Raw genomic sequence first — 27,418 nt, 5'->3', positions numbered from 1 at the left:
TAGACGGTGTTCCTAGATGGTGTTTCACCAACTTTTCACCAAAAAAACTCATTTATGTTTCACAGTTCAGCTAATTTATAAGTTTATTTTTGACTACAGCCTTTTAAGTACTCACTATTGTGAGGTTTTTTTAGTGTAATATGCCCTCCCCTCCCACATACACATACACACACACACACACACCTGAAATATTTCATATAACTGCAATCCATTATTGTCATTATATATGTACAGCTCAAATTCCTGAATGGTGCACTGCTTATTCTGCCTATTGCCATAAAAGTCATAAAGAAAAAAAATGCCCCTGCATCCTTACAGTCACACTGTGTTTGGAGAAAGTCCTTAGAGCACAGACTCAACATGATATACAAATAAAGTATGTATACAGAAAAAAGCACACAATATAGTTGACAGAAATGCATAAAAAAACACATTGAATCTGACTGATTTCAAAATCCAGTTATTTGCTGCATTGAAATATCAGTTAAAAGCTTGACATATCTATGTCTTGCACATTTCTGAAGCACTCCTGGGCTGATTTAAATACTTGTTCACTTGCAGCCAAACGCAGACGAGTTTCAGTGTTGTCGATGTGCATTACATCCCCACCACCGAAATTTCACTCAGTTATTCTAATTTCTCCTTTTTTTGAAGCCATTCTTAGTTATACTGGAGGGTATGCTCCGCTTAGAACGTCATTTAATTTTTAAAAGTACAGTGTGTGTGATATAAAGTGAGTCACTTTTCCATGGAACTACCTCATCTTCTAATTTTCCCACTTGACTCTTTCTACTTAATTCCACAGAGCAAATACCTTTTCTTTTCATTTAGTAATTTGGACTCTGCACTGCATCAAAATGACAGCTGTTGTACTTTCACATAAATATTATTTGATACCTGAAACCAAATAAGATATATTTATTTGTATGTGAAAAGTACAATATGCTGGTGAGATCGGTGTCTATGCTTATGTACAAAAGAGGATACAGAACATGCATCATACTAAAGAGATTGCTATGACAACCACAGCATTAAGAAAAATGATAAATCAGATATGTATATTTCTTAATACTGTTTTTAGTTGCTTTTTCCAATTCTTTTCACAAAACAGAAATCAAGCACTCTGCAGTCAAAAAATGACAGCTATTTCCCATAATCCTTAGTGGGGAGGAAAGACAATGACAATCTGTAAATTATCAAAAGACTGAGATTCATAATCTAATTTTAAGAGATCATTTTAAATCCCTTGGCCACAACAATGCATGTTGAAACATTTGAAACAAGAAGTATACAACTGTATTACAATCAAGTAAATATTTCTGAATGCGACACCAGCCCCAGTGGATTCCATGGATATTGGCCTTTCTGGTTTTAGTTTATTTCCAAATTAATAAACCAAAACCAAAACCAAATTATTTTTTTTTATGCACACCTGTTGCACATGGATTTGTGACAGCACTGCAATAACAATTTATGTGCATATAAACACTGCTCTATTTCTACCATTTCCAAAACACATACAGTGGCTATGTCACTCCCAGTACTCCAAGTCCCAGCACTGTTTGTTGGCCATCTGAACAGAATCCAACAGTCATCTCAGAAGTCCAACAGTTATCTCAGAAATCTACGGTTGATATTGAAATTGGTGAAGGTGATGATGTTGGATGATGATGATGATGATAAATTAAATAAAAACAGCAGAATTTAAACGGACATTGGAGCAAGCTTTCATACAGATGTATGAAGGTTCTGGATTCTTACATTTGGTTTCTTTAATTGTTCATTTTTTCTACTTAAAAGGTTGCTTAACCTGTCACTGTGCTATAGTAACATTAGTCTGAATGCTTACCTGTAGCCTCCACCATGCCTTCCAGAATGACCACAATCTCCAGCTCCTCCTTCTCCAGGGTGGCCTTGGAGATCTCCCAGAATGGGCTGTGCTGGTTGATTTCATGGCAGATAATGAGCGGGGACACCAGGAAAAGGCGGTCGTCACCGGTGTCATAGCCCACGTTAAGGTCCGTCTGATTCAGGGGAATGAACTCCCCTTCCTTGGTCTGCTTGGACTTGATCAGCTTGGCCCGGATGGAGGCCTCCACAATGTGTGAGTTCCGCAGGTCCCCCACCCTGAACATCAGGCACAGTCGGCCGTCTCGCATGGAGACGACCGCGCTGGTGGAGAAGACCAGGGTCTCTGCCCGCTTCTTGGGTTGCGAGATCTTCACAAACATGCAGCCCACCATGAAGGCGTTTACGATGGAACCCAGCACCGACTGCACCAGGAGCAACAAGATGCCTTCCGGGCACTTGTCTGTAATCACCCTGTAGCCATACCCGATGGTAGTCTCTGTTTCTATAGAGAACAGGAATGCCGTGACAAAGTCGTTGAGGTTGTTGACACAAGGAGTCCACTTGCTGTCTCCTATGTGCTCCAGGTCACCCCGGGCGTAGGCTATGAACCACCACATGAACCCAAAGAACAGCCACGTGACCGTGTAAACCAGCACGAAGATGAAGAGGTTGAACCTCCACTTGAGGTCCACCAGCGTGGTGAAGATATCTGTGAAGTATCTGTAGGTCTCCCGCACGTTGCCGTGGTGCACGTTGCATTTCCCGTCCTTGCGCACGTACCTCTGGGTCTCCCTCTTGGGCTGGTTCTTGTCCACCAGCTGCTTGGGCAGATCTTCCCGGGCTTGTTTGGGCAGCTTAGGCCGCCTGATGGTAACTGAGCTCTCCACATCCTGCTCCATCAGGTCTTCACACGGATCTGGGGCTGAGGAGAGAGTAGACGCGGTGCACATTAATGTAAGCCTGTTGTGTGGTCTGTTGCATAAACAAGGAAGGTCGGTTTAGAAAAGTGGACCTGGTGATCTGAAGCTGTCCTCCTAGTAAACTAGTGACTAGGATGCCTGGGACATGGTTGTGAGTGTAACATCAGTCAATTTAAGAATGACCATGTTCCTTCAGTGTGTCTGTAAGGTATCAGTAGATCGGTCAGTTTTACAAGGGACAAAAACTGAGTCAGTGGTCACCACTGGTGATTTACTCAAGAGGATGAATTCGTTTTTTTTTTTCATGATGTTTTCTCAGCCTTTAACTAAGCACACAAAAAAAGAAAAAAGAGCATCTGTATATATACATAATAGATTTAGAATGTTTAATTATATTTGAATTGTAGAATGGTTAATTATAAGGTTGACAGATAAATTAGAGATGGATATAAATTCTGAATTAACATTTCCTATATTCCCACGGAGACAATACTGTGTCAGCAACATGCCAAACAATCCAGTATTGTGGATAGAATTTTCACCAGGCTCACAGAAAAGAAACATTGAGTGGCATTTCTCTAGGCCCCTTGTCACCTGTTGAAACACCCCAGAGACAGTAAGAGCTAGTGTTTTCATTGATATATGCCTCGTGTATGTGACAGTCTTTACACCAGGCAGCAGTTCCTGGTGCTTTAAACACACAGAGTAGGTTATTCTGGCTAACAGGCAATCTGTAGGTCTGATTTTTAAGTGAACATTTTTGCTTGGTGGTCATGGATGGGAAACATAAGCATTTGTTGCTCAAAAGGACTGGGGCATAAATGTTTGTTCAAAAAATAAGGCAATGAGGAAGGCAAACCCCACCCCATATGTAATACCTTTGCATGTGGTTGATTCAAATTTGACCTTTTGGGAAGAATGAGGCATGATTGCCATAGCCAATTCCCAAGTCATTTGCTGTATCTTTAAAATCTTCTGTGCGACTCCTTGTATTTCTGTGACAGGGTTTTGTCACAGGGTGAGGGGGTGGTAAAATTGCTGATCTTATTTCAGATACCTTCAGAGAACAATCCTGGCACCCTCAGTCGAGCAGGTCCAAATCTATATTTAGCCCTCTTTAGAAAAGCATGCCTAGAAAGGTCCTACACCACTGACAGTGCAGGTAACCTGCCTCCCCTATGCCTGCTCACAGGAAGCTGATAACAATACAGACACCAGACAAATCAGAGTGCTGCTGTTTCACATGCCTAGGCTAAAAGCGCCGCCAACCCGGAAGTTTCTTCCGCCATGGTTCCCTCGGCAGATTTCCAATGCATTTTTCCCATGGGGATTTTGTTTTTTGCAGAAAATACAGTCTATGGTAAACGTAAGCCTAAAAGAGTTTCATGTATTGTTCTACAGGATACATTACACCCATTAATATCTCGACCATGAATTTCAAATCGATTATGTGCTTTAAAAAAGTTGCTAGCAAATCACAATGTTGAAACTACTCACGTTGTCGCGTGCAGGCAGGCTAGGGAAACTTGAGTGGTGGTTAGCAGAATCCAGCTTTTGTTGTAGTTTTAATGTAGCTATTACGACCTGGTCTATGGTCAGTCCATAACAGGATGAATGATAAGGGAAATGTACTGCAAACCGACCGGTAACTCCAGTCCTTCTCTGTCTATCGAAATCTAACTGACGATTGGCAAGTCTTCAAAGGGTACTGGGCACAGTCTGAAACCAAAAGCCTGAATAGCGTACCCACAATGGAGAGTTAAAACTCCACCCAGAGTCCCTTCAAAAACAATGAAGGAAAAATAACAAAACAAAAAAAACTAACTTGTGTTCCGATGGATGGACTTGTAGCCCAGCTGGAACACACTAACTAACCCGGAGCTCTATATGGCAAGCAGAAGGCAACACGAGAGTTTAGGTCAAGAACAAGCAAATGGTCAAACACAAAATCCAGTCAGCAAACAAAGCAGAGGGGCTAGGCGAGACTCAGAAATGTATACAATGAGCAAATGGTCATCCGTTCTTTTGTGCCCTTTAAAGAAGTGCTCTGGAAGGCCTCCACAGACCAAAACTGGTCAAGACCGATGGAATAGATTACTATCCCTGCCATAAAGAGCACTTTAGCTATTTCAGTGTACACTCCTCCCCACCCCTAATACCAGCATCTGTTCTGCAAATTAATACCATCCAACATGAATAATGCCCAGCAGGTGCACATGACTTCAGAATGCCAAACCTGATCTTGCCTGGTAATATCAGATATGCTAAGGTAGATTGGCTAAATTTGGCCGGGTTGCATCTGTTTCAAAATACTATGAAGACATATAGAATGCACAACTTAAGGGGTAAATTTCCATGTCCAAAGAGCCATAAGGAGATTCTGAGTGGATTAGAATTTTTAAGAACTTTCAATGTCACAAATTGGCAGTGCAACCCAATAGAAGCTTTTAAGCATCAGCTATGGTCTGTTAGATGAAAATAGATTTGATTACAAATGGATTTATGGTTTGCCATTTTGGATGCGTGGGAGAAGAGCAAGGCCATCTGCCATTTGTGTCCTTAACACTGATGAAAGCAATCATATGCAGTCTCTCTACAGCACTTTCCTGAATTTAAAGCTTCTTTTCCCCAGTCCCCAGGGTCTTCTGCATTGGCCACAGGAATCCCCAGAGCTCCTGAATGATGAAACAGGCTCCAGAGGAGACAGCTGGTGCAACTGACAGCAACAGACCTCTCCATAAAGGTAACAGTGCTGAAAAGCAGACCCGTCCCTCTCGCACTGCAGCCTCACAACACTCAACGCATTATAGACGTGGGCTTCCACACAGTCAGTCGATTCATGAGGCTGAATGTAATTACTGGTTTCACCTCTTACATTTCTATTCATGTTCCGAACTGTAACCGAGGACATCTGATGCAACCGATTTGAGCCAAAATAATGAAGCCGGGGAGGTTTGTGATGGAATGGCAAACTGAAGCGCAGTGGCTATTATAAATTTTAAACGCAAAACTATCCTCCAGGATATTTGACATGAAAGTCTATGATAAAACTAAGGCCAAGACAAAATAAAAACAAAATAAAGGTTTACTAAGAAAACTTATGCAGTTTGCTTATACATCTGTCATAAAATTATTAAATATGATCAGCTCATCCTCGTTCTCGATCTCCACAGCCACAAATAATGTTTCTGGAAAATTCCTGATCAAAATGCCTTTAAATCCCCTGCTTTCCACAGAAGATGACCCCCTATATTTAAATCAGACATCTACCAATTGAAATGTTTCTGTTGGGTCACTATTGGTCTGACAAAATACATACAGAAATTGGTAAAATTTCTGGAACCTTCCCAATTAAAATCAATACCCAGGTCCCATTACACACCCACACTTTCCACAAAAGGCCCTGTCTCAGATCTGACATTTTTAAAGGGCAAGCTTGTCAATATGAATCACCTCAAGTCCTGGGGAACATTAAGATAACATTTTTATTGAACAAACTTAGCTTTTATACTTTTTTTTTAAGGGGGTTAGGGGGGGTAGGCCATTAAAGTGTGCAGTGCAAGGCTAATGTTAATTTGCTTGAGATTTAAACGGTGACTTTTTACAAGAAGAAGAGTTCATGACCTTCCATCATATTACCACACTGTAAATGTCTCTCAAAACAAGAATAATATCACAAATATTCTCAACAACAGTGCTACAGACAGACCCTCCTCTTCCAAAACAAGTACATGATTTTCTCAAGACAATGAAAGCTAGAGTACAACACCACTACAGTATATAATATACAAGCATATCGTGTTCTTATAATGTGGTTTAGCTATATCTATTGCTGTTTCAATTCTGGTCCATTGTAAAATGGCCTCTCAATGAGCTCTGTAGTAGCACTGGCCTTGAGTGAGTAGCTGTGCAGTTCTGTAACTGAAGAAACTGGTACGTTTCAGGTTACAGTGCTGTTTGAAATCCCCCTTGCACCACCCGCTTTGGTGAGCACCATTTTGTTTATTTAAACTGCTGAACAATGACATTTATAAACAGCATGCAATTCTAGCCAGATGACTCAACCAGAGGAAGAGCAAAAACAAGCATAGACTGTGATAAAGGTTAGGATAACAAATGCCACATTTCACTACTGACTCATCCATACTGGCACAGCACTGAGACAGAAAATAAATAAATGTGCCACATGTCTTGTGTTCTGAGTCACCTCGATGATATGCAAATTGAGACAGTGGGATTTACATAATTCTCACCATCTTTTTTTGTGAATTGTTGAAAATGACACTTGGGGATGATTTCAGAATATATCCTGTTTCATGAACATGACCAGCTTTTGGTTGAAGTTCTTCATGCTGTGCATCTGTTCTGGAGCTTTCCAATACCCTTATTTGTAAAAACAGCAGCATATACACACACAAGGACTACACAGTGCAGGATGGTCCAAAAGTTCAAACACAAACGAGACCTACTGCTGACTGCACCTTGACAGTGTGCAAATGTCTACCCCAAAGGTACCAAAGAATGCTCTTGGGTTTGCTCCAGATGTTCGATACCCACGTATGGGGCAGTGCTCATTTCATAAAGTGTTTACGCATTGATAAAAAAATGCTATTTTTATCAATGCGTAAATAAGCCCCCATAGGTGTGTACACTGGCTTACGAGGAAGTTGGAAAGATTCCTATCTGAACTACTTAGAAGGGCTTAGTAAAGCAAGAAACACCATAAAGTTTCCTCCTGATATCCCATGCGAAACTAGTGCACTTCATCGTATTGTGTATTACATTAAATTTCTACAGTATATGATTATTAAAGGCTAATGCTGTTAACTTTGCTATCTTGCAGTGACATACATATGGTTACTCAAAAATGATCAAAAACTGAGTTCCATGAAATGATATCGCAATATGAAAACATGGCATTAAAATTAGATTTGAACACAAATGATTAGGGCTATAAGGCTTAGTATAATTTGGTGTGTTGTTTGTGTTTTTCTTCCCCTGTCTGATGCGACCGAAGGCTGAAGCTTCAAAAATTATTTTATTCTTGGGTTTCAGTTTCCATAGAAACATGCCCACTACGGTTAAATCTCAGCAAGCAGTGATCCATATTCTTTTTTACACTTTGCCTTGGATTGACCTTTTTTGTTTTTTTTCTATTTTTAGCTACTCTTTTTCAAGACTCTCAAAGTTCTTTTCTGATGTGTTGATCTTAACATCACAGTTTAACAGCTGGTAACTAATACACTATTCCCCGACAGACATGCAGTTTCAGAGACTTAATCCATATAATGTATGTTTATATTATATAATTGTATAACTGACTATAATACCACAATGTGAAGAGAACCCTAATCAGTAGATCAGTATGGCTGCTGGGCCCTGGCATAGGAAGAGAATTGTTTTCTTTTTTCATTTAAAAATGTTTTTGTTTAGGAAATTTGATATAACTTTGTGTTATGTTAATTTTAAAAAGACCTACAGACTGGCCAGTGAAATTGATCAATGACACCTAAAATCTTCCCTGACACTAACATTTTCATCAATCATAAAAAATGAGTTGAACATAACGAAATTCCAACAATGAAACAATGTAAAAGAGAACTTTTCGACATACCAAGTCCCTGGGAAAGGCTTTCTGAGTTGTAGCATTTTTCTAAATCGGATCGATAAGAGATGGATCTCAAAAAAGAAGGCAAAACTCATCTTTCCATGAAAGGATGCATCACTACCATTTAAAAAATGACACTGTAACTGTAGTAATCACAAATGGAAATTCTTAAATGCTTTAATAAATCTAAATAAAATATAAAAGAAAACAAAAATATTTAAGTATCAAAATGTTTGCTTTATTTTATTTTCATTGTATTCCTTTGTATTGTTAGAAACCTCTCAGACACACCAAACAGCAGATGTATCTGAGTTGCGAAGGAACGTGTGTAGTCTTACCCGGTGCTACTAGAACTTTCCTCTGCGCTAACCGTTATGCATAGAAGCAGGAAACTGCTTTCCGTCAGTAGTGTGGCTCAATATGAATCGCTACCTATCTTGGTAGACACGGATGTGCCTCTGGCTTGTGTAGCCTGCATAAAAATAATTGTGTATCCTGCTACACACTAGTGTATAGGCGTGTGACTATGGGATGCAGATATTCTGAGTTATATGTGCATGGTAAGACCTTAAAACTACTAGGTGTGCAGTGATAAGAGTCAAAGAGGAATGGCAGGTTAAAGTAAATGCAATCTACTGTGTGGTGTGTTAATAATGCCAATAGACAATGGTGCAAAATTGTGCGCGCAGTGAGATGGCTATACGCATGTGATGCGTAGGAGACTGTGTTGACGAGTCTCCCTAAACCATACCACATTTCCGCTTATATACTCAAAAGATAAAAGCAAAACACAAAGTCATCAAATACAGACACAAACATAACAAAACAGTACATTAATGCTTCTGCGTGTGCTATCTCTGTATGCCTCCCACACCGGGTTAACCTGTATATCTGGCTGGGCGCTGACCCATAGGCATCAATCTCTTTCGTTAGCGCCCCACCACCAAAGACATCAACTTGTTCCCCATGACATCGGGTTTCCAACAATACAAAACATGATTACATTGTATTATGGAGAACCCAAGGTTCACATAATGCCTATCCAGTAGGATGTTTTGCATGCTTTCTCTCTTTATCACACCTACTGACTCCCTGTTAGCACAATAAACAGTCTGTTTTCCTTCGGGGGTCTGATAAGAGGCAGATTTTTGTGAACTGCCCTTTGTGAACTTCTCCTTCCTTATATTATTCTAAAGTTTATTACAGTACTGTTTATTTTGTTTTTTCTATAGGACAAGTCATGGCCAAGTATCAATAAAATCACTGTTCTGTAACTTTTAGAAAGTGCCCAGCTCCATCCCCCGGCTCATACATGATTTTTGAAATCATGTATTTATTTAATTAAAATGTATTTTTGTCTTTTTATCTCCATTTAATTTAACCCAAACAAAAAGTGGACTTTATAATACATCCACTCTATAATGCATCAACATTACCACACCACTACAAAGTCAGCCTCTTGTTGAGACAGTATGTCTTGCTGTATGCTCAACCTGATGACCAATAGGCTGCTGTTATCGCTACTGTGAAGACGTTCTGAGGCAGTGCCACATCACAGATCTGCATTAACACTGACCATTTTACTGCATAAGAAGTGGCTCTGTAGTGATGTAATGGTGTAAGGTCCAAGGCTGGGTGCCTGGGGACCATATAAGAAAGAGTTGAATTAATGCTGGATGTGTAACTGAGTGGAAGTGTCATTGTGGTGCTATGACGGTATCAGTACCTCAAGGCCATGTTGGAAGCAGCAGGAGAGGAGACCGTAAGGGCAGCCGTGTTGTCCTGGACATAGCAGCCTCCAAACAGCGAGGGGCAGGATGCAGTCAGCAATGGCCGTGGCAAAGGGAAGTCCTCAGGAGACTGACACGTCATAAATCTGCAGGAAACAAATGGCAATCAACATGGCTTATTTGTTTATTTATTATTATTATCACATCTATTATTATTTGGAATTTAAACCCATAAAACGGTTTATTATACTCAGCGTATGCTTGCGTTGATCAACCCCGTATAAAACAACAATAATTGAACCCTGATATCTGTTTCAAAACCAACCATAATGCTTACTTTTTCTTGTTGAAAAAAATCATTGACTTCATATTTTGACAGTATTCTTGGCCTTTTTCCTTTAATTTGTCTCCTGTCTGTGTATATACTTCCTACCAGACACTTTTATCCAGAGATACGTACAGTATGTGAAAACAGATATTTTTCAGTATCTGTAGTTCCCTGTTCAAACTCATTAGTACGTTTGAATTCTTAGCACAATGCTGAATCAACTGAGTCGTAGGACTAGTATTATGATGTAATGACCTGACCTGAAGTTATGAGCTGAAAATTATATCATATCCTTAAGAGATCATGGCAATATACACCGTACACTCTATAATATACCCTCCACTGCAAGATCTATCAATTAATCACACTAGTTTAAAAATTGTATGCTATGTACCAACAGTTTGTGGATAAGCTCAGCTGAAAGAGTGATACAAGATATGTGATCCCAAATAGGACACATGAGCACGCTGGAAATGAAGCCTGCTTCATAAATGTGAAACATCTATAAGTATATTACCTTTGGCTTTAATACAGAGGAATACACTGTACCGAGCACTAGTCTAAGAGTATGAGTAAGGCTCTTACAGAGGTTTCAATCTGCCCAGTGGTGAGTGCATGTTCTTTGAAGTACTGTAGACATATACAGGGCCGAAGCAGTTGTCAAATATCTCTGCTGATAAATCTTGATGGATGGAGAGCTGGCTGATGTTAGCGTTGGGGCAGATCAATTTCATTTCCTGTCTTTTGAAGCTCATTTTGCCTAAAATGTAGTTTAGTGTGTAGTATATATGTAATGTTGGTGTGGTAACATTTCTTCTTTAGTAACATCAGGTTCAACCGACCAAAAGCTGGACAGGAAGGGAATTACTCCTGTAATATGAACTGAGGTAGAGAGGGACAAAAGAAGTACTGCTTCAGATTGCATCAGATTGTCCAAACCTGATTTAAAAACAGCCAACCATTTCAGACGAGGAACAAGTCATTGATTCCCCCGAAGAAAGATAGTAATCTTTGATTGCTCACCTGTTCTCTTGCAAAGCAGTCTGTATTCTATACTGTACTTCAAGCGTGTGCCTAGGATATATTTTTCTGAAGTCAGATAATGCCTCAAGCAACATGTTGAAGCAAAGAATTTCAATGCCTGCTGTCTCTCTGCACCAGCTGTGCATACAGTGTACTCCCCTACTGCAGTGGCAGCTGGTGAGAGCGTGGGGCTAAAGGAAATGCCTGCTACTGTGGAAGAGAGAATGCTCTTTTCTATGTTCTACTGAACTGACGATGATTTCGGCACGATGGTATATCTGACAAAACAAATAGGAATTGTGAAGAAAAAAGTTAAATTAGATGAAATCTGTATTGAAATTTGAACACATAACCTTTGGGTAGACATCTGAAATCATCATTGGCATAAGAAAGGTATGGAAAAAACTGCTGGAAAATATGGCTGCAAGCAGCAATTAAGGGTGCAAACCTACTGTAATGGGACATGAATTAAGATGAGAGCAAAACTGTATAGTCTTCTAAGCATATGGTCTTTGGAACAAAGTTTGATGAACTCCAAGTTCATGCCATGTGCTTCAGTTCCTTAGAAAACATTGCTGACAATGCAGTGTATTCAGTCTCTTGTGGTGGCCATGTTTTTTTGTTGTTGTTGGTTTTTTTGCGAAGTAACTTTTCCTTTTGAAACCAGTTTAAAACTAGAACAAACTTGATCCGTGACGAGGATTAGGTCAGTAACAACTGTGCTTCATGAGAAGATTCTTATTATTTTTCAATATTGAACAATATGTATAGAAAGAATTTTCAATTCTTCTTAACAGCTTAGTTTTTTCAGGTATTGGTGTTAATGGCGCCAGTGTTGTTCATGATGTTGTGCCCTTTCATTCAGAATATGATTTAAGCCAATGGACCGAGTGTCATTTAATTAGTGACATCATTTTTTCATATTAACAAAAATGGCTAGAAAATAATTGCTTATGAATGCAATGTTTTTTTTAACTATAGGAGGGGAGGAAATGCATGTGTTGGGTTCATGACCGTCAGTAGAAAGCTTAGAGCCGTGACTGGGAAACAGCTTCTGAGAAATTATAGGAAGTGAGAACCGAGGTGTGTTTGACTGGGGTTCCTGCTCACGTGTGTGGAGATACCGGTAGCTCCCGAATATTTAGCGAAACATTTCAGTAACTGGGGTGGACAAGTAGGGGCTATTTTTACCATGTATGAACGCTCCACTGCAGTTACCCACATAATGTTTACAAATTACATTGCATCACGTCCTGGAGTTAAACCATTCCCGTGCAAATAGGGCTTTTATTTCCCTTTGCTACAACACTTTCAGGCCCCTTTCAGCACACATGACAGGCTGGGATTTGACTTGAACAGGCTGTACAAATGCTCCCTAATACAGATCCTCCTTAGGCTACTTGTGATTTATTGCCTAAGCAGACACAACCACATTGGTAATTAAATAATTATGTCTTAATTACAGACATGTGGCTCGTCAGATGAGAGTTCACTCCTTTGCGAGTCACTTGTGATGTAACTGTACTCAACACATTTGCTAATTACATTTCTTAAAAAATAACCCAGTAATCAGCCTGTACTAATTAAAATTCATCACAAACATCTCTGACCATCACCTTCTTGCTACAGTATGCAAAGAGCATCCAATATACAGAGACGTGAAAGAGAAATGAGGGACCCATTTCGTGGTACAGAAAGGCTAAATTCATTCACTGATTCATACAATTTTCTTTCTGGTGGCATTCATAAAAAAGGAAAGTTACCTGTCAAAGTCTCCTAAATTATTTTACTGAGTTTTATATCATTTTAAAGTTCATTAAAATAATGGTTTATTTATGGAGATCAGTTCATTTTTGTTGATGGTTCATAGGACCTAGACCATTACATAACTGTGTTCAGAAAGAAGTGTAATTTGAAGGAAAATGTACGCTCTAACTAAGACTTCCCCAAAGGGAACTTTTGGGGTTGCTAGTTGCTTAGGGTATTTCCCTTAGTGTGAGTTAGGCAGAAAGCATTATGCAGATTCCAGGAAGGTCCAAACTGACAGACACAACAGAGCTTTATTTATTTTTATTTAAGACATATTTCAGACTTAGATGTACAGACTAGGGGTTTAGGGAGATGCCACTATTTGTGTTTGTATCTGTATTTGTTCAACCAACAAAGTTTTTGATGAAAACCAACAGTGGGCATGGCGTAAACCGGAAGTGTGTGGAGTTTAACGCAGAAGCTGTATAAAATGCCAAAAATCCCAGATTTTTACCACCACTGCCACTGTTATTGTTGAGATATTAAAGCATTAAAGTCATGGAATCTGGAAAAAGGTAAATGTTACTGTAATGATTTTTCTCATAAATGGTTCTTAAAGCACTTGCATCTGTTATATTCAGGTAGTACACATTAGCCTCCAGCTAATCATAGGGGGCACCACCATACAACTAAGAACTTAGCGAAAGAATAGTGTTTGGAGTTAATCAAACTGAGCAATGTGGAATGGAATGCCAATCAATATAGCTAAAAATGTGTTGCAATGGTGTGTGGTCTTTTTTTTCCGCACACAACAGTGGCATTGGTATGAACGGTGTCATATAATCACTGGAGGGCCTCGACCAGATGGCAGGTGATTAAGACTGGCTTCAGGCTGAGAGAAATCAGGAACCCCAGAGTGTCATCATTAAGACGTCCTCATTACAGTCTAATGACGCTCCCTGCTCTCTGCTTCAGCCAGAATTTTACATTTTTCAGATTTAAACTGTTATTACACAAGCTCTTATCTGAGACACTAAAGGCTTTCAGTATATTCTCTTTAGGGGACTGATGATGGTAACTTGTGGAAAACAGGTGTGCACTTTCTCATTGCCAAGCCAAATTTTTTTTTTTTTAAACAAACAATCAAGCTCTTTCGAAACCATTAATAAATAGCAAAATTGTACTGACCACCCATTAACCACAACCTGAGACTTCTTTGTGAACAATGTTCTGATGTTCCAATGTTCAAAAGAACTAAAGACAGGAACAATTGCATTCACTTCAAGGTCCCCTATTATACAATTTTCCAGCAATTCTATATTATTCCACAAGGTCTACCAAACATGTTGACATTAGTTTTTTTTACCCTTTCAGCTGAAGAGGCCATTTTGTGTGGGTGTTGCATGTTTTTTTTTTTCACATGCTCTGCATTGATTAGTTATCTGACCAGGAATGACACAAGCGCCCCCTTCCTCCCCTGCCCACACTCCTGCTCCAGAAAAGTGAACAGCAAACATGGCTTCCTCTACATTAGAGTTAGATCTCAAATTTAAAGCCAAGGAGGAAAACCAGGAGCCGGTTCAAGAATCGGGGTTTCTATGGGAAGTGTCCAAATTTTTATATCTAAGTGCAAACTGTAGTTTATGTATCGCATACTTAGCTAATTGGCTAGAGAGCTGTAAAGTGCTTCGACAGCTTACGTCCAAGCCCTGACTGTTGTAGCTGATTAAACTTGTAGCTGGAAAGATTCAAAATGTCCCGACACAGCACATTTAACATGGCCCGCTTTGCTAGTCATGCTTGAAATCTTGCTTGCTTGTTCTTTCATAATTCCATTCTGTGGTCATAGATGCTAAATCACGGGCGTTACCTCGATCTTAGAGGAAGCTGACCGAGGGCAGGTTTATGCAAATAACATAGTTAGAAATGATTGGCAGATTTTACAGGAGCCCAGTTGTGACATAGAAACCGGTTGCAATTCTGAAACAGAAATCTGCCCACTGGTACAACTTGTATCACAGAAAATGGTTTCTTGGTTGTCGTTTCTCATACAACAGAACAATGTGATGTAGAACTGAGTTCATGTTTCCAGAACATAAGTATCTCATCATGCCACACTGCAAAAAAATAAATAAATATTGAGTTAAATAGAAACAAAGAGGCATAATTTGAAAATGGTTAGTTTGGAGACATTCAGAAACATTATTGGGGGAGGTCATCAGGCAGAGGTTAAGACCGGAGAAGGATGTCACACTGATAACACAGAAGCTACACACATAATTGATGACAATCATTGCCTGTGGCACATGGCAGCATTGCATGACCCCATACAGTAGGAGCGCTCACATATGTGTATAAATGTATTGCAATTCAAGCATTTATTTTACATTTCTCTGCTGGTCTGAACAGAGGCAAGTGCTGTGAGACTGATTTGTCACATCCAATCAGAGGTGACGGTGCATACACAGTCAGGTGCTGTGATTCATCACATCCAATCAGAGGTGAGAATGGGTACACAGTCCGGTGCTGTGATTCATCACATCCAATCAGAGGTGACAACTGGCACAGTCAAGATGAAATTCATCTATTCTCGGGCAAGAATGGGCATCAGACAGTGAAACCCTTTGTTTCCTCACATCCAGTCAGAGGTGAGAATGGGTAGCAAACAGTCAGTCACTGAAGGATATGGCACATTATCAACTACTGTGCAGTGGTGTCCTTTCAAGTGCGATTTGAAGGGTCGGCTTTCTGGGACAACAGGGAGACTGTAGTTAAATAAAATGAGCGGGACAAATTATGCTGCCAGCCATTTGTCAAAAACGGCACGAGAAGTGGCAGCCGATGAAAATATTGGAAGCCATCTGTTTGACAGTGCATATTTTATATTTAATCACTGCCACAGCGAAGTTCTATGAAGCATGACACATTGCTTCCATGCAGTATCTACTTGGACAGGGTTCATTCATCTGTTCTTCCTTTTTTCTTGCTCAACCAACCCCATATCCCCCATCTGTAACCACTGACATCTCAAAATAGATAAGCTTTAATCAACAAACTCTGAAAATAGCCTTGTTTTTAAATTTAAAAAAAACATGGACAGCTGATCTTATTTTAAAAGGAATATATTTTGTTAGGTGTAGTAGGTTAGCAAAGATGTTTGGCTAATGCTTTAAGTTTGTGTATCAGCCAGTTAGCTAGCTAGCTGGTAAGAAAGACTCTTTTGTTTGTTTGTCAGCAGTTGTCTTACAACTGAGTGAACCTGTTGTCAGCAGCAGAAGAGTTTCTTTCTCACATCACTGTTCATCCAGCTGTGTCAAGAGTGTGCCTCACTTATGCAAATGTTACTTAATGTGCACCTGTTTATGAGCAACTTCTGCTTGTGATGTGCTATAATAGCAAAGCATGTAAATATATTTTGTTTCAAACTATTTTTGCCCCCCATATTAATGCCAAGTTGGAGCCTACGTACACAGGACATTCCTAATGTCACCTGCACATCTGCTTTTTGCATTCTTGTAAACACAGACGGCATTTTTTTACTCTTGGGCGTATGTTTTCTGCAGGCATATAAGCATAAAATCAGTCAAGCTGGGCTGTTATGTCATTCTGAGAATATCCATATTGTACGTGATTTGAGTGTTTTTACAGGGTGAGCTTCCTGTGTGTAAGCTTGCCATGTGTCAAGTTGTGTGTATATGGCCATTTGGTAATATATTTGGCAGATAACATTCTGAATTACTATATGTATTGGACCAAATGCCCACAGACAAAAGCAATACTGGTGCTGCCATGCCCAGGCCAGGCAGTTTTGTTTTAAAGAAGACAGTTCATTAAAATAATGTTAGATGCACCTGGCTTAAAAGCCTATCCATTTAGCGTTCAAAGATATCTGCTTCACTTACTTAAAACAATTGGTCAAGTTCTGCACAGGCAAGAGAGATTTCTTATTATTAATTTGATCTTGACTACAATAAAGATTCTGACATGGATTTCTCTCTTAGGGGACCATGGGTAATGAGGTTCAGCCATTCAACTCAGAACAATAAACTGATTCTCATAGAGTAATATGACCAAGCAGCTTACAGAATATCACCACTCTTATTTTCATGGCTTTAAAAGAGTATTTAAAACAACAAGTCAAGTGATGAGCTAAAACTACTCTACACTGTGGTTTATAAAACTAGTTCATCCTTGGCAGAAATGCTCTTCTATTGATTGGAAGATTTTCCAGGGGTGGACAATTGTATGCAGGTTTTTGTTTCTACCAATTACGCTGGCTAAATGAACTAATTGGCTATACACAGCAACACTGGTTCACTCATAGATTAGATCACAGTAAAACATGTCATAGGGACACAAGAACAGTCTTCGGCTGTCGTTTATGTGCTTTTCAAGAAATTTAGCTAAAATGTCAGATGATGTAAATGCTATGGCTAATTAAGTAATCAAGGGCAGAAGTTGGCAGGAAAACTGAAACAGATACACCCACCTCTGGTGTATTCTGATGAATACAAAAATCTGTCCAATGTTTTTCATTTTCTTTTCTCCTTGCATGCAGCTACATATAATCTAAGCCTGAGCCCAACCCTACAGTATTGTATCAATTGAGTCATATGGTGGCGCTGTCACAACAAATTTCATCCCCCCTACAAATTTCATCCCCCTATTCACTTCCGGGGTTATGTTACGTTCCCTTAATGCATAAGTTAGCGTCAACTTGACTACCTTGCATGCGTGGTTTCCAAGCATTATCTGCTGGCTGCTAACGACAGTGAGTGATCGCTAGCTAGCTGGCTAGCTAGGAAGAGCAGCTTTTATAAAAGTCTAAGAGAAGCTCTTCCAGCTAGCTAGCTAGTGATCTGTCTCGCTGGCTATCTATTTATTTCTCTTGCTAGCTAGCTAGCGATCTATGAATCTTGCTAGAGAGAGATTTATTTTAATATTAATTATTGTACTCACTGTTTCACCTAATTTACACATGCCATTACACAAGCTAAGATACAGAAATACCACACACATACACACACACAAATTTGTATTCTGTTTATATGTTTATTGTTTGTTGTACTCATGTTTTTGCAATATGTATGTATGTATGTATGTATATATATATATATATACACGTCATGCCAATAAAGCTTATTTTAATTTGAATCTTCGGACAGAGAGATCTGACCACTCGGCACAATGTAACGGCACAACATAACCCCGGAAGTGAATAGGGGGGATGAAATTTGTAAAGGGGATGACTTTTGTTGTGACAGCGCCATGCAAATCTTTTTTTTTTAATCATAAATTCATAAAAAATCACTGTTGTCTTTTAGATGTTAAAACTTGCTGTAGCAATGAACTTGCTGAAACATAAATATCCCTCTTTTTTGTTGCTGCCATCTTGGATTACCACAATTTTGGACATGCTATTAGCTATTTTCCTCTGTACTCTGTTTTGGTTTAACCAGATGGCTAAACGACTGAGTGATTTTGGCACTGATTAGCCATTTGGTGGCCCTATAACTGTCACTTGAATTTCCAATTTTCAAACAATCATAACTCAAACTTTTGAGACTTAAATCTTGCCTCTCAAGTCTCTCCTCATGGACAACTCAAATCCATTATGTCCACCAATTAGAGTTTTCCACCATTTTTGTTCAGTAAATGGTCCCAAAAAAAATGTATGCCATATGCCAATTAAAAATTTATGTGGGTGTGGCTTATCACATAAATGCTCATAACTCCCAAACAGTTTGGCAAAAAATTGCTGAAATTTGGCAGCAACATTGGCACTCAGAGCTGGAGCCCAGCTATAAAGAATTGGCCAATTGGCTTTCATTTCAAGCTGATTTGTCACACATGATTCTACTAATTAGTTGCTCAAAAGAGATTGCTAGCTCTTGAATGAGGTGTGCTTTGTTAGGATTGAAAACCTACAGGACGGTAGATCTCCAAGAACAGGGTCGGTTACCACTGATTTAGATAGTCACTTTGCCACCATGTTAGTGTTGTTAAGCCGGACACCCACCGCACGCGTAGCGGCCACGAGCGCATGACGCGCGTACTACGTGGGTAAGTGAAGCGTAGTTGAAGTACTGTTATTACAACGGCAGCGGGCGACGTCCTCTACACCAGATGCGAACGCGTCGTGAACCGGCTGCGAAACTTGTGCGACACAGGCGAACTGAAGCGTAGTTTTTCGCTTCTGTTCTATTTTTCTGCTTGCCGCGCGTCATGATGACCTGTTTATACACAGAAATATGCTCTAAAATGCTAGGTATACATGCCCTGATTTATATTTCATCCTTATATTAGGCTATTGGGGGTGTGTTCCTAGTTCCCTACCATATATTTTATAAGCAGCTAAAAAATACAAGCCTTTTCGTTTTTGTATTGTCCTTGCAGGGGAAAAAAAAAAAAACTGGAAACTGGGAAAAATGCAAACTTAGTTTCGCTATCTTATTTTGCGGAGGGGGTGGGGTAAATTTGAAAATACACCACAGAAAGACGTAGCCTATTGAATGATGTAGAAGTGAATGCACCGAGCAGAAGTTTGTTAGCTCGAGTGTTGGAAGGTAGTTTTTAACCAACCATTGCTCAGGCTATTTGACTTCTCCGATGTCTTCGTTCGCCGTGCTTTCAAAAAGGGCTTGTTAATAAAAATCAGACAATCCACAGAGCTTTAAAAAATCAGATTTAGTGGTCTTGCCGATGAAAATGCATCTATTTTATAAATGAAGTTGTAAGCAAGCCTTTATTGCACTTGTACTTCAAAGTTTCCGGTGTTCATGGCGTTGGGGATGTTCATATCCTTTCAAGTTTAAACTGTTACGCTATCTTTTTGACGATTAACTGATTTTACTAAATCTGATCATATAAATGTTTTGACGTGAATAACAAGATGACACAGGAATTTCCAATGGTTGATTATGGATTATTTATTATTATTATGATCATTACATATCCTTCATAAAGTTGGCATGCTTGTTAACCAAGCAAATAAATTAATACAGTTTGTTTGATTATTATGTAGGCTACGATTTAAGCTTATGGTAATTCCTTAAAGCGTTTACTTTCTCACGTATTTACATGAGTCAACAAAATATTACCAAATTAACAAACTGAAAAAGGTCTCTCACCAAGTATTCACTTAACCCATAATCAACAGTCATGAACAAACGTGAAATACACGATGTAATCCCACTGCAGACTGCGAGAGCTACTAGGAATATAGAGCTTTAAGCAAGCCTTTGCACGACACAGACGGAACCCGTGTAGACACACGACGCGCCGCGCCGTGCTGCTTCGCCGTGCTGCTTACGCGCCACTTACACTACGCGTGTGGTGGGTGCCTGGCGTTAGTCAGTGTGGAAGAGGGGTTTTCTTTTTTATTTTTTAAAAATTTGGCTGTTTTAGAGGACTTTGTTGTTGTCTTGTTTTTGTTTTAGGTTTTTCTGTTTTAGTTTGTTAGCAGGTTGGGGATGTTTTAGGTCTGCTTTCCTGTGGGGAGCCCTGAAGGCACCCCTCCTTAGCTGCAGGAACGGCATGTACAGCACCAAGAGCTCTAACCAAGTCTGGGGCCTTGTCCGAATCAGCACACTTGCTTACTATTGAGTATAGTTGTTGAGTACACTGGATGAGAAAGTTAAGTAGGCTAAATGTTCTCTAAATGTAGTTCACTTCAAATCCCAGGATGATACACTTATATTTGGGGTTTCACTGAGTATATTTGGGAGCATACTTTTCAACCATTTTGGTCCCACAAATATGAGTGACAGAATCGCTGTAAAAACAAGGCATAGCTTCGCTGACATTTTCCTTTAAAAACAACAACACATGAGCATGGCTGCAAGGGTGGAACGTCTTAGGACACTTTCATAGTATGAGTGGAAAATAGTACAGAGGATATTGTTTTGTATATTACCCATCATACAAAGTTTAAGAACTGAATGATAAGTCTCTCTGCTTGGTGCTTAGCTGTGGATGATAGGAGCAATGAACACATCATGCACATCTTAGATGTGGAACTCACAATGTGTAGCTTCCTTGATAAAGTCTTTGGATTTATTGAAACAATTTACCTTGATACAGCTTTGAAAAAAAAGTCAGATATCGGCACCTATCTATTTCTCTGCTCAGCAATAATAAATAAAATGGACCTGCTTTCAAAGAAAGCCAAAGTTTAGTCTGTCTCTGTATTGATGTAATGATCTGCATCATTGTGTCCATTAACAGATTAATTTCCTCATAAGCATCAAAGTATGGACTCAGATTGCAGATTATGAATCCCATTTTGTAACTTGGATGGATTTTTTTTCTTGCAACATCTCTTACGGAATTTGCTGGAGAAAAAAAACAGTTTTCACTGAGAAATGTGAGCACAGCAGCTATGATCTCCATGGTAACCTGCAGCTGAATCTATCTGGCTCTCATAATGGAAGGCTGTCTGTACTTGTGCGTTCTTGTGGTCTTGTGAACTCGTGTGACATCATATTTATAGGCCCAAGTCCTGTGTGGAGATTTCCAAAATATGCAATCGATATACTGTACATTTGATGAACACTGTTTTAAAAATAGAAAACACACCCACGAGTGGGAGGCGAGAGCGATCCCAGGTGAGCTCGTCGGAGCACGTGTCGGTTTCAGGGTAAATCCAGTTAAGACGTACATCTGGGCGAACTGCACTCGTACATCTGGGCGAGCTTCACTCATACATCTAGGCGAACTGCACTCATACATCTGGGCGAGCTTCACTCGTACATCTAGGCAAACTGCACTCGTACATCTAGGCAAACTGCACTCGTACATCTAGGCGAACTGCACTCGTACATCTAGGCGAACTGCACTCGTACATCTAGGCAAACTGCACTCGTACATCTAGGCGAACTGCACTCGTACATCTAGGCGAACTGCACTCGGTAGGAGGCTTGTTGCCCTAAGATCTCAGACTGACCTTATGCCATGCTCTGCCATTCTATGGTGGACTGTTCTCTCACCAACCCAAAAAAGAATTGCAATGCCGCGGACAGACAAAACAGCTAATAATAACTATCCACAGCTTCCACAGGCAGTATGTGAGAACAGCGTCCAACTGATCTGGCATTGATCTGAATTTTGGAGCGAAACATTCTGGCGAAAAGTCACTTCCTCCAATTTCCTGAATACTACATGGGTCAACCTCTGTGATGCAGCTGACTGGAACAAATAGTCAAAGCGTCCATATGAAAGAGTAAATAATCAGGACTAGCATTTTCAGCTAAGTTAGCCAGTCTCAAATCTCTGGCATTAGTGTTGGGGAGATAGGGGAAATAACTAACAGTTTTCATATTTGGCTTAATTCTGAAAATATTACTCAAACTAGATTAATCATGTTTAATACAAACCACTGACATTTCAACTATGATTACATAGTATAATGACATTTCTGGGACACTAGTAATTTGACCAAACTACCGAGAGTGAAATGTTACATTTAACCCTGTGGGTGGGGAAAGAACTAACACGGTGGGGGGTGTTACACATACGATTAACAGTCTTAATAGCTTTAAAAGTTCAAACAAGGAATGTAATTCAAAACAATTATTTGTTTTTTGTTTTTTTTATCATATCTATAGGCAATCAGTGAAAACTTATCATAAGACAATACATGTGTTTTACACTGGTTATCTAGTAGGATAACCCCTAAATTTTATGAAGAAGGATATTAAAACCTAGTGTTGGCAATAACTGTAGACATCTGAGCATGGCTCTTCACACTATGATTGTAGCATTGTCACTGATATGTCACATTGATTGTGTGATTCTATTTTTGTTCATATTTGCATCATCAATACTCTATCTATACTATGATTTAAAGTACAGTATACTACATGTATAAAGATAACCACTAGTTGGTTTTACACTATTATTAGTCATTGCCGTATGCTTATGCTAACTAAGCTGCATGCGCACTCTTGCTAATGCCCTCTTCGCACACTCTGCTCCTACTGTCATCTTTTACTAGTTCACTGTGGCACACTATTCAGAAACACTGCTTGTCCAACCTTTAGTGTGCTGCGTTCTGTTCACTTCTTTGACTTTGTGCTTGCCTGTATTCATGCTTATGACTTTGCCTGTCTATATCTTGAAACTCTGCACCTTCTAGTACCTCAACTCGACTAAAACATGTTTAAGGATGACTGCTGATCGACATACATATGAACCGTCCCGGGCTCGCATTACACCACAGTACACTAGGCACCAGAAAAAAACACGGGGAAAAAAACACTTGCACGTAGCCAAAACAGACTACATGGCAATATCTCCCTAAATATTTATCTAAATCTCAAGAGAGTGTAATTGTGAGTATTTAACCTGAAATACGTCGCTCGCAAGCTCCGATGCAACCACGTAAAAAATCTGCGTTACGTTTTGAATTTTACATCTTCACTACTTACGTTAACGTAGTAAAAAGCAACTGGTATTGAAGCAAGGCGTACATTAAGTCGATCTACGCACTCTGTTATCGATCAACCTATAGGAATAACGTGGCACCACGACATACTTTGATTGGCAGTCCCCTCATTATCATGTGAAGAAATACATAAATAAATGCGAAAATAAATATATGCAGAAATAAATGAATCAATAAATAAACAAATAAATACGAAATGCAGAACTACCCATTGATGTCCGATTTTATCTGTTAATTTATTTCTGTGTACATCCATTTATTTGTACATGTTTCTTGCATTTATCTTTACTTGTTCATTGATTTCTTGAGTCATACATACTTTTGGTCCTCCATACTACTGTGAGTAGAAGTAGGGAGAAAGCGAACCGATGGTAGTGTGTTGGTTTACCAAAGCAACCTCTTAACTGGCTTGTATCTTTCAATGGTGTTGGCTATAGAACATGCAGCTGTTTCTAAACTATACTCTACGACGATCAGACAATGTAAGTAGGGAAAAAAACCCTGTTAAGCTATTGAAGGAAAAAAACATAATCACCTGAACGACACGATGAGTTTATAGGGTGTTAATGTTATCTAAAGGTAATGACAAACTTAAGTGATTTCAAGACAGAAACTCGTTTTTCCCCTTTTCGCTGTCCAAGGTTCTGTATACCTATGTGCATCTATAGGCTACGTTTGAAGGATATCTCTGAAACGCATTAAAGCAAAACGAACACTACAATCAGTATTTGTGGAGAAGAGTATTGTTTTTAGACTTAGTCGCTTGCATCTTGCAACCGTTCACCCATGAGATCGTTAATAGCAGCCTATAATCTTTGTGTTCGTCACATAGATTACATAGAGAACTACTTCGAACAGAAATGCGTCCAGAAATCGTTATGTAAGTCGATATATTTAGCCTTTTAAAAGAATGCATCTGCGTGTTACGGTGATTCATTGTCACTATTTGCTCCTCTGTGTCCTGTTCACCAACAGGTGAACAAGTGGATATGAGCAAGACCGCGTTTCTTTCCAACATGAACCACTTGTTTTCCATGCTCTTTACCCACACTCACGGTCCAGATGCTTTTGAAATTCATAAGCTACAACCAATAATTATAAAAACAGTTACACTGTCCCTAGAAAATTCTAAGTGGGGGATATGCAGGCTGTTGCAGAATGTATGATAACCGTTACAGTGTTTAAACGGGAGCTAACCGTATCAGAATTAGTCACGCCAGATTAAAAGGGAAATCGCACCGTTGGCAAACGCAGTGCTGCAACACAATTAGGCCTACGAATCATACACTCGTCCGGATATAAAGTTAAGCATCGCCGATGTAAGTGACATGCAGTAGAGTAGCCTATTTTACACCTGCGGCTGTTTAAAACGAACGCGTCCACAGCCATATTCTAAGATCAGAAGGCCTGGCACCGCCGTGGCTTCGATCCACTCACCGTACATTATTTCGCTCTTGAAGAAAGTGAAACATTTTGATGGCCCATCAGTGATAGTTCTCCGGGGTCTTTCTTCTCTCCCTTCCGCTTTGTCATCACACAACGGAACGACTCCCTTCCACGAGCTACGCACATTCTGGGTTTGAATGAGATTTTCAGGTCGCCATGGAGATGAAACCCTTTTGTAGCCTATTGATAATGTGCATCTCCTAATTAGCAAAGTCCTTATCGCAACGACAATTAGTCTTACACACTGAAAATGTCTAAATATCAGTAATTATGTTTTAGAAATGGTTGGACTGTGAAACATTATATTTGATTAATATAGCCTACTTGACAATATGTTCATTAAAAGCTTCATTAGCTACTAAAATTAAACCAAAGAGCACGTGATAGCTCTTCAACTTAACGCCAGGTGCATTCAGCTCCAAATTTTGTCACGTCAGGGTAATCATTAATGCTGACTAAGAGAATTCAGATTACTATATCTTTACTAATCTATCTGAAATGTATTACACATCATGCTCGACGATGACTACAGAAGTGTTATGAGCACAATTCAAATCGCCCGAAGCAACGCAATAAATGGCCATAGTTCAATACCTGTTCAGTCCACTGATGGACCTTTGTGCACCTTTATTTACCCATTTTATGTTTCTAAACCCCCGAAGTGATTTCTTCGGATTTTGCAACTATCGACATAGCCGGAACGGATACAATACACAATGTTAATAAAACTAGACTGCATGCTGGTGTTACGCAACAGACTCCTCCACGCTATACTAATGTGATACCGTCTTCATTAATTCATCGCCCTCAGAAGAAATAAACATAGTCCACAAATTAAATCTGAAATGGGAAAGGGGAAAGACAAGAAACGAGCGCGTTTACCCACCTATTTCATAGCACCGTTTCCTTTCGATCATGGTCCTTTGCCTTGGATTAGCGCCCGGATTCACGATTGTGGATAATTTGAATAAAACCGATAAATACAATTTCGTTACTAATTTAACTGTTTTTCATATCTCTTGGGGGGGAAGGGCAGGAGGGGACTCGTCGAGTTTGACTTTCCAGGTTCCCCTTGTTGAAATCAACATGCTTCAGGATTTTATCAGCAAAAAATGAAGAAAAACCGACAAAAGAGGATCTTTAAACAGTCATCCAGATTGTGCGAACAGTGCTTCGGGGGTGATAGCAATACTGGGGCGGGTAACGGAGAGAAATAACTCTTCCCAGCGAGAAATGCACGTGAAGTGAAGGATCTCACTATGAAAGGACACGAAATCCATACATTAAAAGAATTATAATCAATTTAATCCAAGATAAAACGGCCTGTGCCAAGCGCTGCTGTATGGGAATACGACAGCAAATAGTGCCGCATGCTGAAAAAGGAAAACATCTCGTCTCTCTCTCTCTCTCTCTCTCTCTCTCTCAATGGGGAGGATAGTGAATGTGAATATTCAGATTACATCAGTCTGGAAAAGTTATTTATCCAGTTAAATAACACTAATAAATCAGAATGGACAGAAGTAATGATTTCAGAGTTTAAAGACTACGATTCTCAAAAAAATGTATTTGACTTACAACATTACAGTAAAGAAAAAATAAAGAAAATCCTGTAATAACAGTGAAAGGACTGGCAGCAATTTTGCCAGTAGTGAAAAAAAAAAACTTTTAATGAAGGGGGGAAAACTATTTTTAAATAGTTTAAACAGAAATAAGAAGAATACTTTATATCTTAAAGTGGCTAAGCGGTGGCTTTGGTATGAATCATGTTAGATGGTTGTAGGTCATAGCTGGGTTGGTGTGACACTGAGGACTGTCATTTACTGTATGTCCAAAATGCTGGAGAATTTACGGTAAATGGCACTGACTGACCCATATCTCCCCAAAGGCATTGTAAGACATCTATAACAACCCACATTGTTGACAGAAAGCTTAAAAGCAGATGTGGCTCCTTTTGTTTGATATTTTGCGGTTGAACAGATCCCTGTGATGGTCTGCACAGTATCTTGACCAAGGAAGCAATGCAGAATTTCCTTCCCTCACCTCACTCAGTGGGGGTCAGATTTGATCACTTTTGTGCTTGTGAAGCTCGTAGAGGGAGGGAGGAGGGGTGAGACAGGGGAGGGGAAGGTGTTGAGGCCGATTCCTATAATATATATTCCTATTATAAAAATATAATGGATAACATTAGTAACATGAATAGTATTAGCAGCAACAGCGAGATAGGTGACAAGAAGTCCTATATCATGCAGACAATAGCTGGTGCAGCCTGTTGATATTTGTATGATGTGCATTGGTTATGGAATGGGTAAACCAGTGTTT

The 27,418-nt window shown here is 39.5% G+C and overlaps 1 protein-coding gene and 1 long non-coding RNA gene across 4 annotated transcripts in view; one reads left to right on the top strand and one right to left on the bottom strand.

The window, feature by feature from the left end:
* The window catches only part of LOC135236030 (G protein-activated inward rectifier potassium channel 2-like), a 34,049-nt gene extending 7,582 nt beyond the window's left edge, over window positions 1–26,467 (bottom strand). Inside the window, exons 1-3 of one of the 2 annotated variants that reach the window (XM_064302175.1) lie at window positions 25,986–26,467; window positions 10,106–10,255; window positions 1,850–2,773 (exon numbers count right to left, since the gene is read on the bottom strand). In XM_064302175.1, coding sequence (XP_064158245.1) covers window positions 1,850–2,750 — 901 coding nt within the window. In that variant the 5' untranslated portion in view covers window positions 2,751–2,773; window positions 10,106–10,255; window positions 25,986–26,467. Of the gene's footprint in view, window positions 1–1,849; window positions 2,774–10,105; window positions 10,256–25,090; window positions 25,957–25,985 lie in introns of those variants that run through there. The other variant, XM_064302176.1, reaches the window with a different exon arrangement.
* LOC135236031 (uncharacterized) overlaps window positions 1–27,418 on the top strand; it is a 42,040-nt gene that overhangs the window by 1,621 nt on the left and 13,001 nt on the right. For both annotated transcript variants that reach the window (XR_010324494.1, XR_010324495.1), the window contains exon 2: window positions 5,404–5,514. This is a non-coding gene — a long non-coding RNA (uncharacterized LOC135236031). The remainder of the gene's footprint in view (window positions 1–5,403; window positions 5,515–27,418) is intronic.

Source organism: Anguilla rostrata, chromosome 12 (assembly GCF_018555375.3).
Source record: "Anguilla rostrata isolate EN2019 chromosome 12, ASM1855537v3, whole genome shotgun sequence".
In the NCBI taxonomy this organism is placed as follows: domain Eukaryota; kingdom Metazoa; phylum Chordata; class Actinopteri; order Anguilliformes; family Anguillidae; genus Anguilla; species Anguilla rostrata.
The sequence above is the reverse complement of the archived record's forward strand: the minus strand, read 5'-3'. Positions and strand labels throughout refer to the sequence as shown.